Source organism: Otolemur garnettii, unplaced genomic scaffold (assembly GCF_000181295.1).
Source record: "Otolemur garnettii isolate 467f Iridium unplaced genomic scaffold, OtoGar3 scaffold00023, whole genome shotgun sequence".
In the NCBI taxonomy this organism is placed as follows: domain Eukaryota; kingdom Metazoa; phylum Chordata; class Mammalia; order Primates; family Galagidae; genus Otolemur; species Otolemur garnettii.
In genome coordinates this window covers 675,622-693,823 of record NW_003852418.1, presented here as the reverse complement: position 1 = coordinate 693,823, position 18,202 = coordinate 675,622, and the positions used below count along the sequence as shown (strand labels likewise).

Genomic DNA, 18,202 nt, shown 5'->3' with positions numbered 1-18,202 from the left:
GGCTTCATCTCACATCCCACCTCCTTTGGATTGGCTGCTGCCTAGAATAACAGCGGAGGAAGATTCGGAGGCTTTCCTAAGCTCCACCAAAAAAGGAATGCAGAAACCAAGTGGCCCTGTTTGCTACAGGCAAGGGAAGCAACTCTGGCCTAGATGGGCTAGTTTTTAACACCCTCTGATTCCTCTCTGACGGCCTACCTGTAAACTATTGTAACTATATACAGTGGGTTCACGACAGGAAAACACCTGTCCTCACTGGCACTATAACACCTGTCCTCACTGGCACTTGGGATTGTAAAACCCAGAAGAGAAAACCAGTGTGAAATGTCTTTGGGAAAAGGTTAGTAGCAACAAAATACACAGGGAAAGGAGAAAGGAACAAGAACAGAAAGCCAAAGAACACACGGGTTCAAATCCCAGCTGTGTGATGAGGGGCAGGTTGTACCTTTCTAAGCCTCAGCTTCAAAGCTACAAATGGGAATAACGGTAGCAAAAAAACAGACAGGGAGAGGAGAAGGGAATGAGAGCTGCGCCGGTGGCAGGGTGCAGGGGTTCATGCCTGTATCCGAGCACTTTGGGAGGCTGAGGTGGGAGGATCACCTGAGGCCAGGAGTTTGAAACCAGTCTAGGTAATACTTTTACAAAAAATAAAAAACAACAACAAACAAAACCATGGGTGACACCAATGCCTTACTCAAACCTGTAAAACCCCAGGAGGACGTGCAACTTACCAGAGCATCGATGAGGACTTCGGCTCCCTCCTCACTCTCGTGGAGGGTGTCTATATCGGTCAATTCCTGAAGCAAATCAACCACTGCTATGGACACATGTGGAAAATGTTAAGGGAATCACGGACATGCTGGAATCCTACTGACATTGTGTTAAAATCTCCGGTTCCCTTCCGTTTCCTCATCATCAGTTGCTCTATCAGCATTTACCCTTCATGGACTCTGGTTTTATTAACATCTCTTCAACAAAGTTCCACCCACACTGGGTGTTCAAAAAACATTGTTAAATGATTCACTCAGGCTCTTTTCTTATGCTGCCTTCTTGGCAACTTATTCTACAGGTTGATAACATTTTTCATAGATTTCAAAACTTTCAATAAATCACTTGGGAGGTTCTTTTCCAGAGAGACACAGGCCAACACCCTCAACCTTATCTCCTAATTTAAATTCCCAGATTCAGTACAATCTTAACAACCTTCAAAGGCAATAACGATTTCTGAGAGGAGGTAGCTGATGTATCAAAGGGTCTTCTGAGATGAGGGTGTGGCAAAATTGGTTGAAAATGTAGAGGGAGGCTCGGCGCCTATAGCTCAACCGGCTAAGATGCCAGCCATGTATACCTAAGGTGGTGGGTTCGAATCCAGCCCGGACCCGCCAAACAACAATGAGAGCCGCAACCAAAAAATAGCCTGGCGCTGTGGCGGGCGCCTGTGGTCCCAGCTACTTGGGAGGCAGAGGCAGGAGACTCACTTGAGCCCAGGAGTTGGAGGTTGCTGTGAGCTGTAATGCCACGGCACTCTACCCAGGGGGACAGCTTGAGGCTCTGTCTCAAAAAAAAAAAAAAAAAAGAAAATGTAGAGGGAAAGATTGACATGGAACTGGGCTCGACCCCACCAACCTCCATCCCCTCCAGTGCCACACTGCTTTGAACATAAATGGAAAGTAAATATGGAGAATTAAACACTGAGCAAAAATGGGAAGAAAAGAGGGATATAAGAAGGAAAGGAAACATAAGATAAAAAAAATTGTACACCACAGGCAATAACCAATATGTAGCAAAGGAGGGATAGAGACCATGAGAACTGCAGACGCCCTAAAAAGAAGCAATTAAATTGAGCTGGGAAATTAGGAATGACTTGCTAGAAGAAGAATGGTCAGGAAACAACTAAAAAGATGAGCACAGGGAGACGAGAAAGCGAAACTACAGGATAAAAGGAGACTGGAATGTACAAAGGCATCGGAGGAGGAGAGGAAAGAGGACTGCGGGGAGGGGGGGAACAGGGAGGAGAGGGAGAGAGAATTGAAAGTATATGAAGAAAATAATACTGCAAAAACGAAAAGTTAACACCTCCCCCTCATCTGACAAACTTCCATATTTAAAAGTTCTTAATATATGAGATGAAAAATCTTAGAATCCATTCAGGCACTTATTTGATATGCATGGCAATGTACCATCATCCATCCATCCATCTATCCCTCCCTCTGCTGTAGAGTCAGGGGTCTACGAGACAAGCAGCTGAGTCAGGCATGCACTGAGCAATACTGTCATTACATCTTTTGCACAGTACCATGCACGATTAATTATTTATTAACATTTAAATATTAGTATGTGGTGATTAAAAATCAACCAACGGTCATAAAAGACAAGTGGGGTCTATCTCAAAGAGCAAAAGATGAAGAGTCACAGCAAGCTTGAGGACAGGCGTCATGTCTTCTTCACCTTTGCTTCACATCTTTAGAGAGGTAAATGGTGCCAAAATTATCAATGGCCATGTAATCTAGTGCAAGCCTCTTTATTTCCATACAGTTTGATTTCCTAATCTGTAAAACTGGGGTAATGGTCTCTGCCCCGCTTCTATCACCGACTAGTTACAAGGAATAAATGAGGTCAGGTAAGGTCAAGAAAGTTAAAATACTCAGAAAACATGAAAGCACTATAATAGAGATTCTTAGCCAAGTCTTCCCACAGAATGCCCAAAGCCCTCACTACTGCCTTCATTTTTCGAAAACCTCTAAAATCTAAAATTAAGCTAACAATTGCATGGTCCCTCCTTTCTAGGTCACAGTGGGTTAGGAGATCTAATTTTATACATATTTCAGATATGCCACAGAGATTCAGATTGATCGCGTCCCTTTTCAGCCTGTAAGGTCTTGTGGGTTAGATATCACATTTTTCTTTGATTAGTCTTATTCCATGCTACAAATGTGTCACATTAAACCTAGGAACTTATTTTTAAAAAGGAAAAAATCTTCAACAATGGTGATTTTATATAGGAACAGCATAAATGTCTAACTTGTACCAAGAAAAGTTATTTCTTGTAACATTCCAGGGGTTATGTCCTTGCCTACTTTCCTGCCTCAGTTGAAAAGGCAGACAAGAAATTAAAAACCTAACAGTCAGGTAAACATCTCATCAATCCCACCACTGATTGATTTTACATAAATTCCCAACTTTCAAAAAAAACAGCATTCAGAAACAGTAATGTTTCCATAATTATAATCACCAACTCCACTCCTGGGTAATGTAACATGACCCAGAAGATAGAAGGTCATTTGAAGACCAGAAAGTGAGATAAGGACCAAAACCAAAGACAAATGAACTCTTAATCTTCATGAGAAAATTCAGCATGGTCTGCCACCCCTCTAGCATTTCTTCACAAGCGGACTCTGGGCATGGGTGATAGGTTTTTCCACGGTAGTTACAATTTCATTTCACAAAGTAAAAGGCTCTCCTGTCCAACTATAATAGGAAAACAGAGAGCCTGTCTCTCTGTGAATTACTAAAACACAGTTTTTGATAGCCTATTTTGTCATGTCGAGTAGAAAAGCCACCCCACGCATTCCCTCTGTACCTGTCCACTACTGGGGCAATAAGTTAGTGTAATAGTAGGTGAAGCAGAAAAGACCAGCTGGGCACAAAATGGTCCATAACACAAAGACTCTTAGAAAAAGATTGGTGTTTACTTCTATTTTGGGGGGCCTAGACATTTGGTTTTTAGCCTGATCCCACTTAGAATCTTGTATAACTACTCTGAGTCTCGGTAAAGAAACTGAGCATTAATCTAATTAATCTCCAATGATGTGTGTCCTCAAGGAACAAAGTTAAAAAAAAGAAAACCCAACAGAGAAAGAGGAATAAGAGGCACTAAGCAGATGGGTTTTTAAAAAATTCATTTCAAAAAGACTTTCTTAAGACAAGTGAACCAGTATAGATTGAAAGGAATTAACTGATCTAATGCAACAAATGTGGGCTTTCAATAACTCCTAGACTAGGACAGTGATTAGAAATAGCTCAATTAATGCAGATGAATTTCAAAACACAGAAAAATGATCTTTTTCTCCGTTTAAAACAGCTGTTGTAAAGCTACCTAGAATGAACCTGGACACTCAATTTTATCCTAATCCTAGATACAACTAATATGAAGGAGAAAATACACACATTCAACATTTATTAAGTACTTACTAAATGCCAGTGGGCACCATTATACCACAGGGGAAATGTCCAGTGTAGGCTACAACCACCCCAACCTTCCAAGGACGTAAACTTCACCTAAAACCTATAAACAAGAACAACGGCTACATTAAGAGGTCCTCTGCAATGGCTACACTGCCATTCTGGCACTTTTTACATAATCTGCCTATTCTCCAGAGAATATTTAACTGGCTCTCCCAAATGGGTGGCTTACCAATACATTTATCAAGAAAGTCAGATGACAGATGAGAGAGTCAATTCTTTTAAATGTAATTTTGATTGTGGAAGTATCAAGATGAGAATAGCCCCTAGCAAAACAATAGCTCAAGATAAGCTGAGTCTTTTTAGACAGTGCTTGCAGAGAAACAATGGAGCAATAACCAATTCCCTCCCAGTCCAATTAGAACAGAGCCCCTTAGGAGGCTCAAACCCTCCCCAGCTCTATTCTTGCTCATTAACACTGGGGCTGTAACACAGCACCCTTGACTATTACACACACCCTCTGGTACAATATGGTATTTCTCAGTCAGTTTGTTCCACTTTATCATTCTCAGACCCAACTGCTCAAGACCAACATTGATCTCTGTTGGTCTAAAAAAAAACCCTGCTCACTATTTTCCAAATTCCTACAGTAATTCTTCACAAAATCCAAATGGACAACTCTGCAAGTCCTCCTGACTTTCTATAATCTGAGGCTAACAAACAGTAATTTGGATAAAAGCACTACTGACGACTACCTAAAATTATTACACACACACACACACACACACACACACACACACAGCTCTCCCTTCAGCACCAATGATGCACTCTGTAACTTATGAATTTTTCCCTTCTTGCCTACATGGGTCATAATAAAGTTTTGAGATTCACAAAAATCAAGAAATATAAAATCCATGCAGACAGAAACAAATTATGGTCTCCCAGCAACACCAATAAGCCAAACAAGTTGAAATGTGCACAGGTGAATCAGAAAGGACGCTGTCCAGTTTCTCGGAAGTAAGACAATGGACCCTATCAGCCTGTCTCAAAACTTTCATAGTGGCCCATGTATTAGCATGCAACACACTGTACTGCTGCCTTAACATTACCATGAGACTTCATTTTTCTGAATCACAAAGGGGTGGAGAGAAGATTTTGAATAAACTGGACTGCGATTACTAGATATTTTTAATTAAAGAACAGGGCACTGAAGCTGGGAAGATGTAGTCATGATAATTTTTTTTTTTTAAATAAAGCCATGAACCTGATATCCCGAGTTTGTAGTGACTATGTGAGCAGCCAGAAGACCACATCAGCTTCCATCCAGCATCTGAGGAATGGCAATTTCCACTGCAAAGGGAGAGAACATGAAAATGACCCTGAAATGCACTCTAATCTCCACATCTATGGAAAGCTTCCCACCTGCCATCCGTGATTCCCTGAGCACGCCCCAGCCCGAGATGGCCCACACCTCCTCAGAGCTCCAGGGGCATCTCCAGAGCATGATGCTCCAAGGGCACTTATCACACACACCATGGAGACAGTAATTTTAGTGTTTTTGCTCTTGGCCGAAGTCATTATTTCTTCTTTCCCTAATAGAATCCAACATGCTTCATACAAAGAATGATCTACCAAAAATACTTCAGAAAGGGTTCCACTGACTTGATACTCAAATTGAGAACATGAAAATGACATACAAAACAGGATAATTATAAATTTGGTGACATGATTTTTTCTTCTTTTTTTTTGGTAACAGAAAGGGTGATCAGCCACTATGAGGCTTTATCTTCCTCTTGTTTTACTCCTTCTTATTCCTTCAGGCAAATTGAGTAAATTTGGCTTAAACCAGGCCAAAAATTGGGTTTTTTTAAAGCAATTATCTTACAAAACCTATCTTTAAATGGTTTTCTTTTTCTGTAGAAACACTCCAAAAGGTTCACACAAAGGGGCTCTAAACATGTTGAAGTGATTTATTTCAAATGAAAAATTGTTTTAAAAAGCATTACTTTGGAAAGGCAGCAGCTGCTGGATCCCACCTTCTGCTCCCTCCCAATGCATTTAGAGCACCCCTTCCATACTGCGGGAGGTGTTCCCCTCCTCCTCCCTCCCCCCACAGCTCAGAGGTGCTCTTCACAGACCAGAACTCCAGGCTGGGCTCCAGCCTCTCAGGGGGCAGATGAGGCGCAGAAGCGCTGACAAGCCCTCACCAGTGGCAGCGATGCAGAGCGCCAGAATACACTCCGAAGCAGCTCCTCACGGTTGGAAGGATGAGGCACAAGCTGTTTTTTCACATCCTCTGCCTCTTAAGGTTACAACAAACCAGCCTCTGATCCAATTAAAATCCCTATAGTTTATGTTTTCTCAGAGAAGGACAAAGCAAAGATGACCCGTGCTTGCTGGGAACATAACCAGCCGTGTATGGTCTTGGTTGATAAATGAAGAGTTAAAAAAGATTAAAAATTTATGTCATGACTGCCGTGAAATTGTTTATTCATGGTAAGGTGTTTTGGGCAGTTACAGCTGTACAACAGTAAATTGTTAACAACCGTTTCCTGAAGAAAAAAAATTCCATTATAGATGACAGATAAGACAAGCAGCAGAGGGCAACGTTGCGGGGAGATCAACGCTCCAACCGATAGAGGCCATGTCAGATGCAAGTCAAGAGGGCCCACCCTTTCCCGCAATCACTTTCAAGAAAAATCGTACTTTGAGGAGGATGACATTTACCCTAATTGCTTCATCTAATTAAAATTAAGGTAATTTAAAAAATTTCAAATGCACTTTAAATTTGATGTAGAGTATAATTAAAAATCAGATTTTTAAAAATATCATTAGGGCAGTTGGGTGAAGGTTGGCATACAAGAGAGGAGAAAAAACAGTTTAGCTCTTAGAAAACAGGAGGAAAATGGCAGTCTGTCAAAGTTATTATAGGGGGACGTGTTTTCTTCCCCTTTTAAAGACCAGAACTTAACAACTTGGAACATCTGTGCCCTTGCCTTCCCCAAGTATGCTGATGTCGAACAGCACTGCTCATGTCAGTCTTCTCCCCAGCAGGAACCAGGCTGGTGATTCAGCAGAATGTCAGTATCTTTGGAAAGCTGCTACTATGATTTTGAGTTAGGAGGAATAGGAAAAAAGAATGAGAGTGGTGTTTCCGGAAACAAAATAGGCAACTTCTGTAGTAAATCTCACTGGGAAAACTCAAGGTGCACCAGAAGGAACATTGGACTGAAAATGAGAGAGACCTGAAGTGCCAGCCTCAACCTCAGCAGTTAGCTGTCCAACATCAGGACCTCAGACATGTCTGTAAATCTATAAACAAACAAGGCACTGGGCTATGTCATCCCTAAGGTCTGCTCAAATTCTGAAATCTCCCATTCTATAGTGAACTGTGATGTGAAGTCACAACAGAATTTGTAGTCACCAGATCTGCGAAGACCGTTTAGTACTTTGTTATTTTTTTTTTTGGCCAGGGCTGGGTTTGAACCCACTACCTCCGGCATATGGGACCGGCACCCCACCCTTTTGAGCCACAGGCACTGCCCCCGTTTGTTACTTTAAATAGGGCTTGTCGCATGGCCAATACCTGCTAAAGACTGAATGTTCACAATACCCCCCAAATTCACATGTTGGAATTTAATCTCCAATATGATAGTACTTGGGGATGGGTCTTTGGGAGGTGATCAGGTCAGGAGGGCTCCGCCCTCATGAATGGATGAGTGGCCTTACAAAAGAAACCCAGGGAGCTCCCTCCACTCCTTCTACCACATGAGGACATAGTGAGAAAATTACTATCTATGAATCAGAAAGCAGGCCCTCACTAGAGACAGAAACTGCTGGCACCGTAATCTCAGACGTCCCTGCCTCCAGAATGGTAAGAAATAAATTTCTGTGGTTTATCAGCCATGTACTTTATTCTGTTATAGCATCCCAAGCAAACTAAGACAATACCCAGCATGTGCTTACTGATTGATTCTGCTTGAGCATCCAATACAGCTTATGGTTCCTCAGGGCCTAGCACAGTGTCAGGTATAGAATAAGCACTCAAAGCATGTCTACTGGGTGAATACGAGTCCATATACTGAGCTCATCCAGAAACAAACTAACCGAACAGGGTTCTTGTACAACCCAGAACCTCACACCAAGCCATGGCAAACACAGTCATCAATCTGGGACTGGCAGATCGATTCTTAATGCTAACGTTATATGAAGCATCAGAAATGTCTTAAGATTGCCCTTCAAGAAGCCTGCATAAAAATTATTCACTGATTTATTTCTATGAGAATTATCAGGTAGAAAGAACCTAGTCAGACATGCTCTCAGGAGAGAGATTACCAGAAAGATGAAAATAACATGAAGCAGCGGCAGATTCCCCATGAATATCACTCATGCAGACTAAGTACATTTGTCTCTTACCTTTGGAAATCTGGATTCAAACAGAACGACTATTGGAAGAGAATTTGGTTTAATGAACATAACACTGTCCACAGGCACATCAAAAACCTTTTGCAATAAAGCTATTGCACAACTGATAGTAAAGACAAAGTATAAAATGGTTTTGGAAGTCATGATTCAGATTCAGTTACAAGTAACACTTACTAAGTGCCTACTATATATCAGGGACTGTGCCTGGTTTAATGAACATAACACTGTCCACAGGAACATCAAAAACATTTTTTGCAATAAAGCTATTGCACATCTGATAGTAAAGACAAAGTATAAAATGGTTTTGGAAGTCATGATTCAAATTCAGTTACAAGTAACATTTACTAAGTGCCTACTATATATCATAGCACTTACATGACACATTTGATCCTTTCAATAACACTGAAAGGCAAACGCTATCAATTCTACTTTTGGAGGTAAGAATACCAAGTCACAGAGGGGTACTGAATTTCACATAAGAAATGAAGCGGAAATAATCATTCTTGTGTCACCCTGTACACATGGTATTTGAAAATAAACATTTCTCTTATTAAAAAACAAAGAAATGAAGCTGAGGGTCAAATTTAGATGGTTTAAGTCTAATGCTCTGTTAGTTCTAATGCTAACTCAATAAACATTAAGTACTATGTGTTATGCATGCAACCATTTTTAGGAATTGGGAATATAGCAGCAGACAAAACAGAAAAAAACTCTGTCCTGGACATCCCAATGTGCTTTCTACCATGGTACGCTGCCTCCTCTAGTCTCAATTCCACTGAGCCATCTGTTAGCAGAAAGATGTCTAGGTCAAGAGATTCATATTTGCCTGGTCTTACCCCTAAATGGGGCCTCCAAACTCAGATCCTGAAAATTAATGGTGCTAAAGTATGAACAGATACATCACAATGAAGTCTAGTACTAATAAGAATTAGGACGATTAAAGAATGCCCAAATAAGACAATTATGGGTTACCCAATATTTGTTAGTAGATAAAAACCAGATTTTCAAATGCATAAAGAGCCTCCTGTGTTTCAAGACGGAAGATAATTAGAATGGAAACAGAACACCAGACGTGACAGCACACATCAACAGAGACAGACAGGAGAGAGCATAAACAGCATTTCTCCACTGTGTCAGCCTCCCACTGAGGACAGATCCAAAAGGATATCTGTATTATCATGTCCCAGCAACCCGAGAAGTGACTGCACAGCGTTCAGCTCCACCAGAAGGTGGTACAGGTCTGGCATGGTGGCCACCACGTGCATCTCTTGAATGATGTCATTTAGGTCCAGCTCAGATTCCATGAACCTAGAAGGGGAAAACAAGACAGCTTTACTGGAAGGCAAGGGGCACTATCAGCACCGAGAAACAAACAGCAACATAATCCAGACAAAGAGACAATCTGTCAAAGTGTCTACGACAGACCAACCAAGAAGTACACTCATCCAAACATCATACTGTCACACAATTTCCTTGGGAGATCGATTTCCTCATTACAAAAATCAATCTTGGATTCGGATCTCATTACAGGGTTCCCCTTACTCTTGCAGTCACGAGCTGGCTTTTAGAGGCTCCCAAAGCATCCTGCAGCATTAAATGATCTGCTCATCAGTCCTATGGATTAGCTACCATTACCCTTTGGTGTGGCAATTCACTCTGTTGTCCTCAACATAGTTATTCTAGTAATCCAAAAAGGGGTTCTTTCATGTCCCACTTCAGATCAAGGGCCAATTATTCCCCTCACCTGAAGGAAAATAGTGAGATTCTGCTGTTATCCAAAAATATCTTCCCTGTTCCTCAAATTCCCTCCAGTGAGCTGATTAAGAGGCAGGTCCCAAAGTAAAGCGGACCTAGTCTCTGACATCCCAGTTATCACCATACCTTATACAGCATGATCCTTCACACACACTTCCACATCTGAGCCCTTCAACCTACCTATGCCCAGGCACTAAGAACAGACTGCTTTGTATTCACTTTATGTGCCCTCTCCCAGTGTCTGATACGTAAGAAATGCTCATTAAGCCCTGGATGAACAAAACAGGAGGGTTGTTCTGAGAGGGAAATAAACTAATCCACGTAAAACAATTGAACAGTACCGATACTGACTGAGAATGATTGAGAGGAAGCAGTGTTTAAACAGACTCTGAAGCCAGATGGGTTTGAACCTGGCTTAGCCACCTACTTGGCCTATCTATGCCTCAGTTTCTTAATCTGTAAATGGGGTCAATAATGTTACCTGTCTCACAGGGCTACTGTAAAGAGTAAATGAATAAAAACATTCAAAGCACTTAGAACCATGTCGAGCGTGTAAAAAGCCCTATATAAGAACTCATTCTCATTACTACTATTGCTGTTGTTAGTGATCTATCTTTTCTTCTAGAATGAAGCTTCTTAAAGGTAGAAATATAGGTTTGTCTCTTTCTATCCACAGATGCCACTTGGTTGAATTGAGGGCACCAGGAAAAGGAGGAAAAGTCATACGAGACTTATCAACTTCCAGATGCTGAGTAGTGGGCAAATACTCTCCAGAAATCTGGATTCTGTAAGAAACAAGATCTAGAGAATACAATTCTTTAAAGCATGCCCATATTTTAGACAATATTCCTTATTACTGCTTTTCCTCATACTATTTTTAATTATGACACTTTTTTTCTGATTACAAAATACTACTTGTTACAGAAAACTGAAAAAAAAAATTCTCAAAAAAGTAAACAGAAATCATCTATAACCCTATTAACCAGAAATAGTCATTACTCGTTTTTCTCAACTCATAAACTTTCCCCTACCGAAAAAATTCTGAGTTGAGTAAAATGAATATAGTATACAGTTCTAATTCAATTTTTAATGTTGTTAATATAAGCTAAAAACCTTCCCTGACATTAAATATTAGTCTACAACAGGAAAAGCCAATACCTGACAAACTGCTGTCAGTCATTCTCCTCCTCCTCCTCCTCCCATAGCAAAATCCCTCACTACCAACAGCTGCTCTTTCCTGCTGAGCCCAGGAAAGGCTTCAGAAACCTCCAAACAGTTCTGAGATTACCAATCAATCACAGAGTGGGCGTGGCACATTACGTTTACCTGCAATTCCTAAATCATAAATTTTAAATAGCTACATAGTCTCCCTTGTGCAGATGTGATTCATTTAATCAATCCCCCTAAGACATTCAGATGGTTTCCAATTTTTTCCCCTATAACAAATGGCAGCTAGGTGTATGCATTCGTAATTACTGTGTTAGAATAAATTCCCAGGAAGGAAAGTGCCAAGTCAAAGAGTATGAATGACTTCACAGATTTTGATATATTCTCCAGAAAGGCAGCAATGGCATATGAAGTCCCTATTTCTCCTAAGCCTCCTCACAAACAGTATCAATCTATGTAAAATCTCCTCTAATTCAACATGGAAAATAAGACATTTTTTATTTTGCATTTCTAATACTAAGACAGTTAAATAGTTTTTTTTTTTTTTTTGCAGTTTTTGGCCGGGGTTGGGTTTGAACCTGCCACCTTCGGCATATGGGGCCGGCACCTTACTCCTTTGACCACAGGCACTGCTCCCAGTTAAATAGTTTTAATGTTTACTATTTGTATTTCTTCTTTGCCCATTTTTATATCAAAGTGTTCACCCTCTTTATTGATTTGTAAATACTCTACATATTAAGGAAATTAATCTCTATCATGTATTACAAAAAATAAAGCAGAGAAAAGTGTTTACCCTTTAATTTGTACTTCACATTTTTTGACATAAAAGTGTTTTTCTTTTTGTTTTTGGCAAAAGTTTTTAAACACTCTAATAGTCAATCTTTGCCTTTATGAACTCTATTTTACATGTACTAGGTATCCTGAGCAAAATCTTTTCTATGCTAAGATCACATAGATTTTATGGTGTGCTTTTATGTTTGTATATTTTTAAACGTTTAATCCATCTGAAATTTATTTTAATGTGCACTTTAATCTGTTTCTGGGCTTTTCCCTCTACTTCATTGATTTATCTCCAAACTACCAAGGCAGGACCCCACTTCCACATCATTATAGCTTTATAATACGTTCTATATTTGTTACTGCAAAATACTCCCTAGTTATTTTTCTTTTTTAGTGCTTCCTTGCTTATTTTCACCTGCTTATTATTCAAAATAAATTTAATGATTATTTTATCAAGATTTTCCCTTAATACCACTTTTTTTAAGGCCCTTTCTTAGTGGCTGACAAGTACATTACTTTTTTAGATTACTAGTTCCCCTTCACCTGAAATGTGCAACCATGTAAAGAATAGGAATGCCTGCATTTTACATTTAAAGAGTAGGAATAACTACCAAGTTATTTCTGGTGAATAACTTAGCAAAAAGTGTCTGCAATTTAATTGAAAGTATGGGCAAGGGACAAAATCATGCTGAGTACAAGGATAAGATGTGGAGATCTGGGTAATAATCAGTGAATCAATGTCAGGCTGGAGAGATGCTCAGATGGTATCCAGCAGGGCTCTGTCCTTAGGCCTGTTTAGATCAACTACTTTATTATTATTTTTTGATCAATAACTTGGATGAAGATATATAAAAGTTAACTTAACAAATGTCATATAACACAAAATCTAAGCAGATGATGTGACAGCAGTTGACCATAATCAATTTAAAAGTTCCTCCCAGGCAATAATGATGTGCCAAATCTAACCAGAGGAAAATTATCTGGGATCCACATAGAACACTGCACTGAACCAAAAAGTCAAGTACAAATTTGTGGAGTGGGAAAGATCCAGTTCCATAAGAGCATATGTAGAAGGGACTTGATGGTTTTAGTTAACTGTCACTGCAACCCAAATCCAAATCATGAGATAGTTCTGACAAGACAGAGACTATTCCTATTCACCTCTGGACACATGGTACCCTGCACACTCCTTGGCCCACCACAGACACTCCGCATATACCTGCAAATGAAAGCAGCAGCCACAAATGCCACTGTAGCTTCAGGCTGCTTAAAAGAAGACAATACAGAGTCATATGCTAATTAGATGGCCCTAAAACTTCCTGACATCTGTTATAGGAACCATCCTTTAGGGTGATACAGAAACTAATTCAAGGAAACAACAGAGATTAGAAGGAGTCAAAATATCATCTCTAATAAGAATTTGTTGAAATTCTTTCTCATTCTGAATTGAAATCTTTAAAGTCAGAGCTGCCATATGATGAAATAGGCTTCTTTGGAAAGTTAGATCCTTATCGCTGGGGGTAAGTAATTAAACGTGATACAAAAAAAGATATCAAGAATTAGATGGTAGAATGGACTAGATCTCTTAGTTGCTTCCAACTTTGAGATTCTTCTTCCATACATAGTCTTGACCCAATGTTTTTAAGTTTAGAAAGAGAAAATTACAATAGAAGCAGAAAATCAAACTGTGAACAAGGAAATATCACAAAAATATACAGGATACTGTGTTACATGAACAATAAGATATAGTGAGAAATGCCTGGACTTGGGAATGAGACTTGACCTAAGTCATACTCCAGCTGCACTACTTACTATTGGCTGTGTGACCATGAAAGTTTTGTCAACAAGTATTTATCAGGCACATATAGGTGCCAGTCACTGTGCTAGGCACTGAGGATATAAAAGATAAAAAGTAATTTCAGTTTCTGGCCTCCTGGAACTCTCAGGCTAGAACAAATACAAATAATCTACTGCACAATTAATTGTAAGGATGACTGATACAGCCCAAGAGAACTGTCACTGGACACAGAGCATAGGTGTGGTCATGGAAGAGAGTATTAATTAACTTATCTCTCAACCTTAATTTCCTTATCTCTCTAGCTGAACTGTAGTGAGGATTAAAAGAGATAACAAAGTGCCCAACAATAGCTGGCACACAGTAGGTGCTCAATGAATCGACATACCCTCAAGTTTGATATAACAGAGATAACTGTCCTCTGCTTTTGCTGACAGCGTATAGCCTACTCATTTATAGCACACACCGCTATTTGCAGTGGGCTGTCTTTAGGGATTAGGTATACCTTCAGCAATAGATGACTCACAGCTGGGGGAAAGGATCGAGTTAGAGGTGATGGGAAAGCAATAGAGCAACATATTAAAACTGTAACCCAGGCTGAGATGGGGTCATCGATTCCATTTGATATGACAGAGAATATTTTCCTAGCCTGCCTGTGTACACCTGCCTCAGACCAGTAGGATATTGTCTTTCAACCGCAAGAGTGAATATTAGCGAGTGATCAGGAAAGTTCAAAAATACCAGAAAAGCAACAGACACTGATGAGTCCCTAAATGCAACACAAAACCAACAATCACTGCTAGGAGAATATGGTGCTCCCTCCACTCAACTAAATCAGCAGTCCTACAGGTGTGGTTCCAGAACCCCAGGACAGTGGAAGGGGTGGCTGGAGATCCCTTTGGGGGTTTGTAAGATGAAAACTATTTTTTTTTTTTTTTAGCCGGAGCCTCAAGCTATCCCCCTGGGTAGAGTGCCATGGCATCACAGCCACAGTAACCTCCAACTCCTGGGCTCAAGCGAGTCTCCTGCCTCAGCCTCCCAAGTAGCTGGGACTACAGGCGCCCGCCACAATATCCGGCCATTTTTTGGTTGCAGCCATCATTGTTGTTTGGCGGGCCCGGGCTGGGGATTCGAACCCGCCACCTTAGGTGTATGTGGCTGGCACCTTAGCCACAGGCGCCGAGCCTGAAAACTATTTTATAATAATTCTAAGACATTATTTGCCTTTTTCATTCTCATTCCCTGAGACATGTACAGGGAAGTTTTCCAGAATGCTACACGTGATGATATCATTGCCCTGAAGGCTAAAAGAATGGGTGCTTGTGTATTCTTGTATTTTCCAGAATTTTCTTTGAGGTATTTAATAATTTAAGAGTGCAAGGGGATCCTGAGACCCCAAAAGGTTGAGAATCACTAAACTAAATAATTCTGTCTCTGCAAAAATGTAGAGAAGAACTATTAAAAGACTTAGTGGGGAAATAGCACACTCTGTTCAACGTGATGTTTGGGAGAAAGATCACAGAGTGCAAAGTGGAGGCTGCATAAGGAGAATTGTCAATTGCATCTGAAATGCAGCCAAATGAAGAAAGGCATTTTCGGGTATGCGATCAAAATGACAACTGCATGTATGGGAAAGTAAATTTGAACGTTTCTGATCTCAACTGGAAAGTTTCATTCAAATATGCTCTAGCAATTTTCATCTTAATTGCACCTTGCTGGTGTAGAGAATTATGAAAGACACTGCAACAGGAAGAATTCAAGACACTCAAGGTTAAAACACAATGTAGCTTCCTAACTGCTGCTGACATGAAAAAAAAATTCTTTATGCATAATTTCAATTTTCCCATGTTCAGATTTAAAAACTAAAATAGTATATAAATTTTGTCTGAGTGAAAAACACTTGTGATTTTTTTAATAGAATACAATATTTTTTAAACATGTTTATGAACTGTGACAAGAAGGTACCAAGATGTAGATGGTGAACAGAACCTGCAAAAACTCACTGCTCTCAATGGAAGACGTGCACTTACCAAGTGGGCAAAGGCAATGCTGGTATTCCAAGAAGTAAACTGGCCAGGCGTGGTGGTTCACACCTACAATCTTAGCACTCTGGGAGGCCAAGGCAGGTGGACCGCCTGAGCTCAGGAGCGCGAGACCAGCCTGAGTTAGAGGGAGACCTCATCTCTAAAAAGACAGCCAGGTGTTGTAGCAGGCTTCTGTAGTCCCAGCTACTTGGGAGGCTGAGGCAAGAAAATCACTTGAGCCTAAGAGTCTGAGGTTACTGTGAGCTGTGACACTAGGTTACTCTGCCAAGGATGACAAAGTGAAACTGCCTTGAAAAAAAAAACCCAAAGGAGTAAACTAGATTTCTTAAATTTCCAGTGTTAATCAACCTATAGCATAGCTTTTTCGTGATGGATCTTTAGATTTCATGGAATAGGGATGTAGTAAGGATGGCATGGACAATATGAGATCTCTCAAGATTACTGTGCACCTACAGTACTTGGCAGGTTCCATGGTAGGTACTGCAGAGACAAGCAAGACACAGCCCACCCCCTAACAGGACCAGTCTAATGCGGGAACAGATGAGAAACAACAGTAAAGGAAATGAGGCAAAAATGTTAAAGACTGATCACGTCCACTGTGGGCAAGAGCGTAAGAAAAGACATACTGCTGGAAGGAGAGTAACGGGATGCTGTGGGGGAAATTGGCAGTAGCTATTTAAAGTTGTAAATTGTGCATACCCACCAATCTGGGAATTCAGCATTTAGGGACCTATCTACATGTACACAGAGACACATGTTCAAGGAGGTGCACTGCAGCATTGTTCACAAAAGCCAATATTCAAAATAACCAAATGTCCATCAATAGAAAAAATAATTAACTAAATCATGGCATTTCCAAATCAAGAAATGCTATGCAACAATCGAAAAAATAAAAAGTAAATATGTTGGCTTTCTATGTTGGATTTCCTGTTACATAACCAAAAAAATTAAAGTACAAAGTAGGTACAGCACAATTTATGTAGAAAAAAACATATCTGCATATTTAACTGTTCACAGGATTACCTCTAGGTAGGGGGTCAAGGCCGGGGAGGAGAACTTTCATTTTCTACTGTACTTATGTACCATTGGTACTTTTCACAATGACAACCTATTCAAGTATGACCTATGTAATTAAACACACACAAATACAGGGTGCAGGGTAATAAATGCTGATATATGGTGGAAGTCACTACAAAACCTGTTGGGACTCTGGCGTTGGGCAAAGCTGAGCTCTGATCTAGCTACTCCTACTGTCAAAGACGGCAGTGGCCCTAGGGTCTAGTCACCAGGTCCTCCCCCCTCCACCCCCTCATCCACAGTACAGGGAGAACCACACTGGCCTCACGGGGCTGCCCACACCTGGTGTCTCAACTGTTCCTGCATTAGACTGTTAGGAGGTGGACTGTGTCTTGTCATCTCTGTAGTGCCGACCATCGAACCTGTCAGTGTTGCAGGTGCACAGTAAACACGAGAGATCGCGTAACTGTCCACGTCATCCTTATTACATCCCTATTTCTTGGAACCTAAAGATACATGAGGCTCTGTACCTGATGACACCTCTCTGCCTTTGTTCATGTTCCTCATATTGCTCAGCTCAAACACCACCTTTTCTGTGAAGCCCTCAATCAGCCCCAACTTGGTATTTACTGCTTCTTCTCCTCTGCTCCCACAGCACTCTGCTTACCTCTTTCTTAAAGTGTGTACTTCCTTCTACCTTGCATTTATACCCAGTCTCCCTAGTAACCTATAAACTTAAGTGCAAAGATTGTACTACTCAATTCTTAAGTGCCTAGGGGCCTTGGGCACATTAAGATTCATTAAAAGAGTATGTCTTGGGAGGGAGAAAGACAGAGAGGGAAAGAGATTTAGAACATTAAAATCTGTATAAATATGTAAATCCCTTTAGTTAGGATTCAAGACTGACTGGAAGATACTAAATTCCTCATTACGGACTTCACAGCGCATGGAGGCACCAGTGTCATAATCATAGTAACCACTTCGTGTGCACCTACTATGTGCCACGTACTGAGTTAACCACTTATCACTATTCTCA

The 18,202-nt window shown here is 40.5% G+C and overlaps 1 protein-coding gene across 1 annotated transcript in view; it reads right to left on the bottom strand.

The window, feature by feature from the left end:
* The window catches only part of CTNNBL1 (catenin beta like 1), a 171,265-nt gene that overhangs the window by 114,726 nt on the left and 38,337 nt on the right, over nucleotides 1-18,202 (bottom strand). Inside the window, exons 4-5 of the mRNA XM_003787583.3 lie at nucleotides 9,776-9,915; nucleotides 732-829 (exon numbers count right to left, since the gene is read on the bottom strand). Coding sequence (XP_003787631.2) covers nucleotides 732-829; nucleotides 9,776-9,915 — 238 coding nt within the window. The remainder of the gene's footprint in view (nucleotides 1-731; nucleotides 830-9,775; nucleotides 9,916-18,202) is intronic.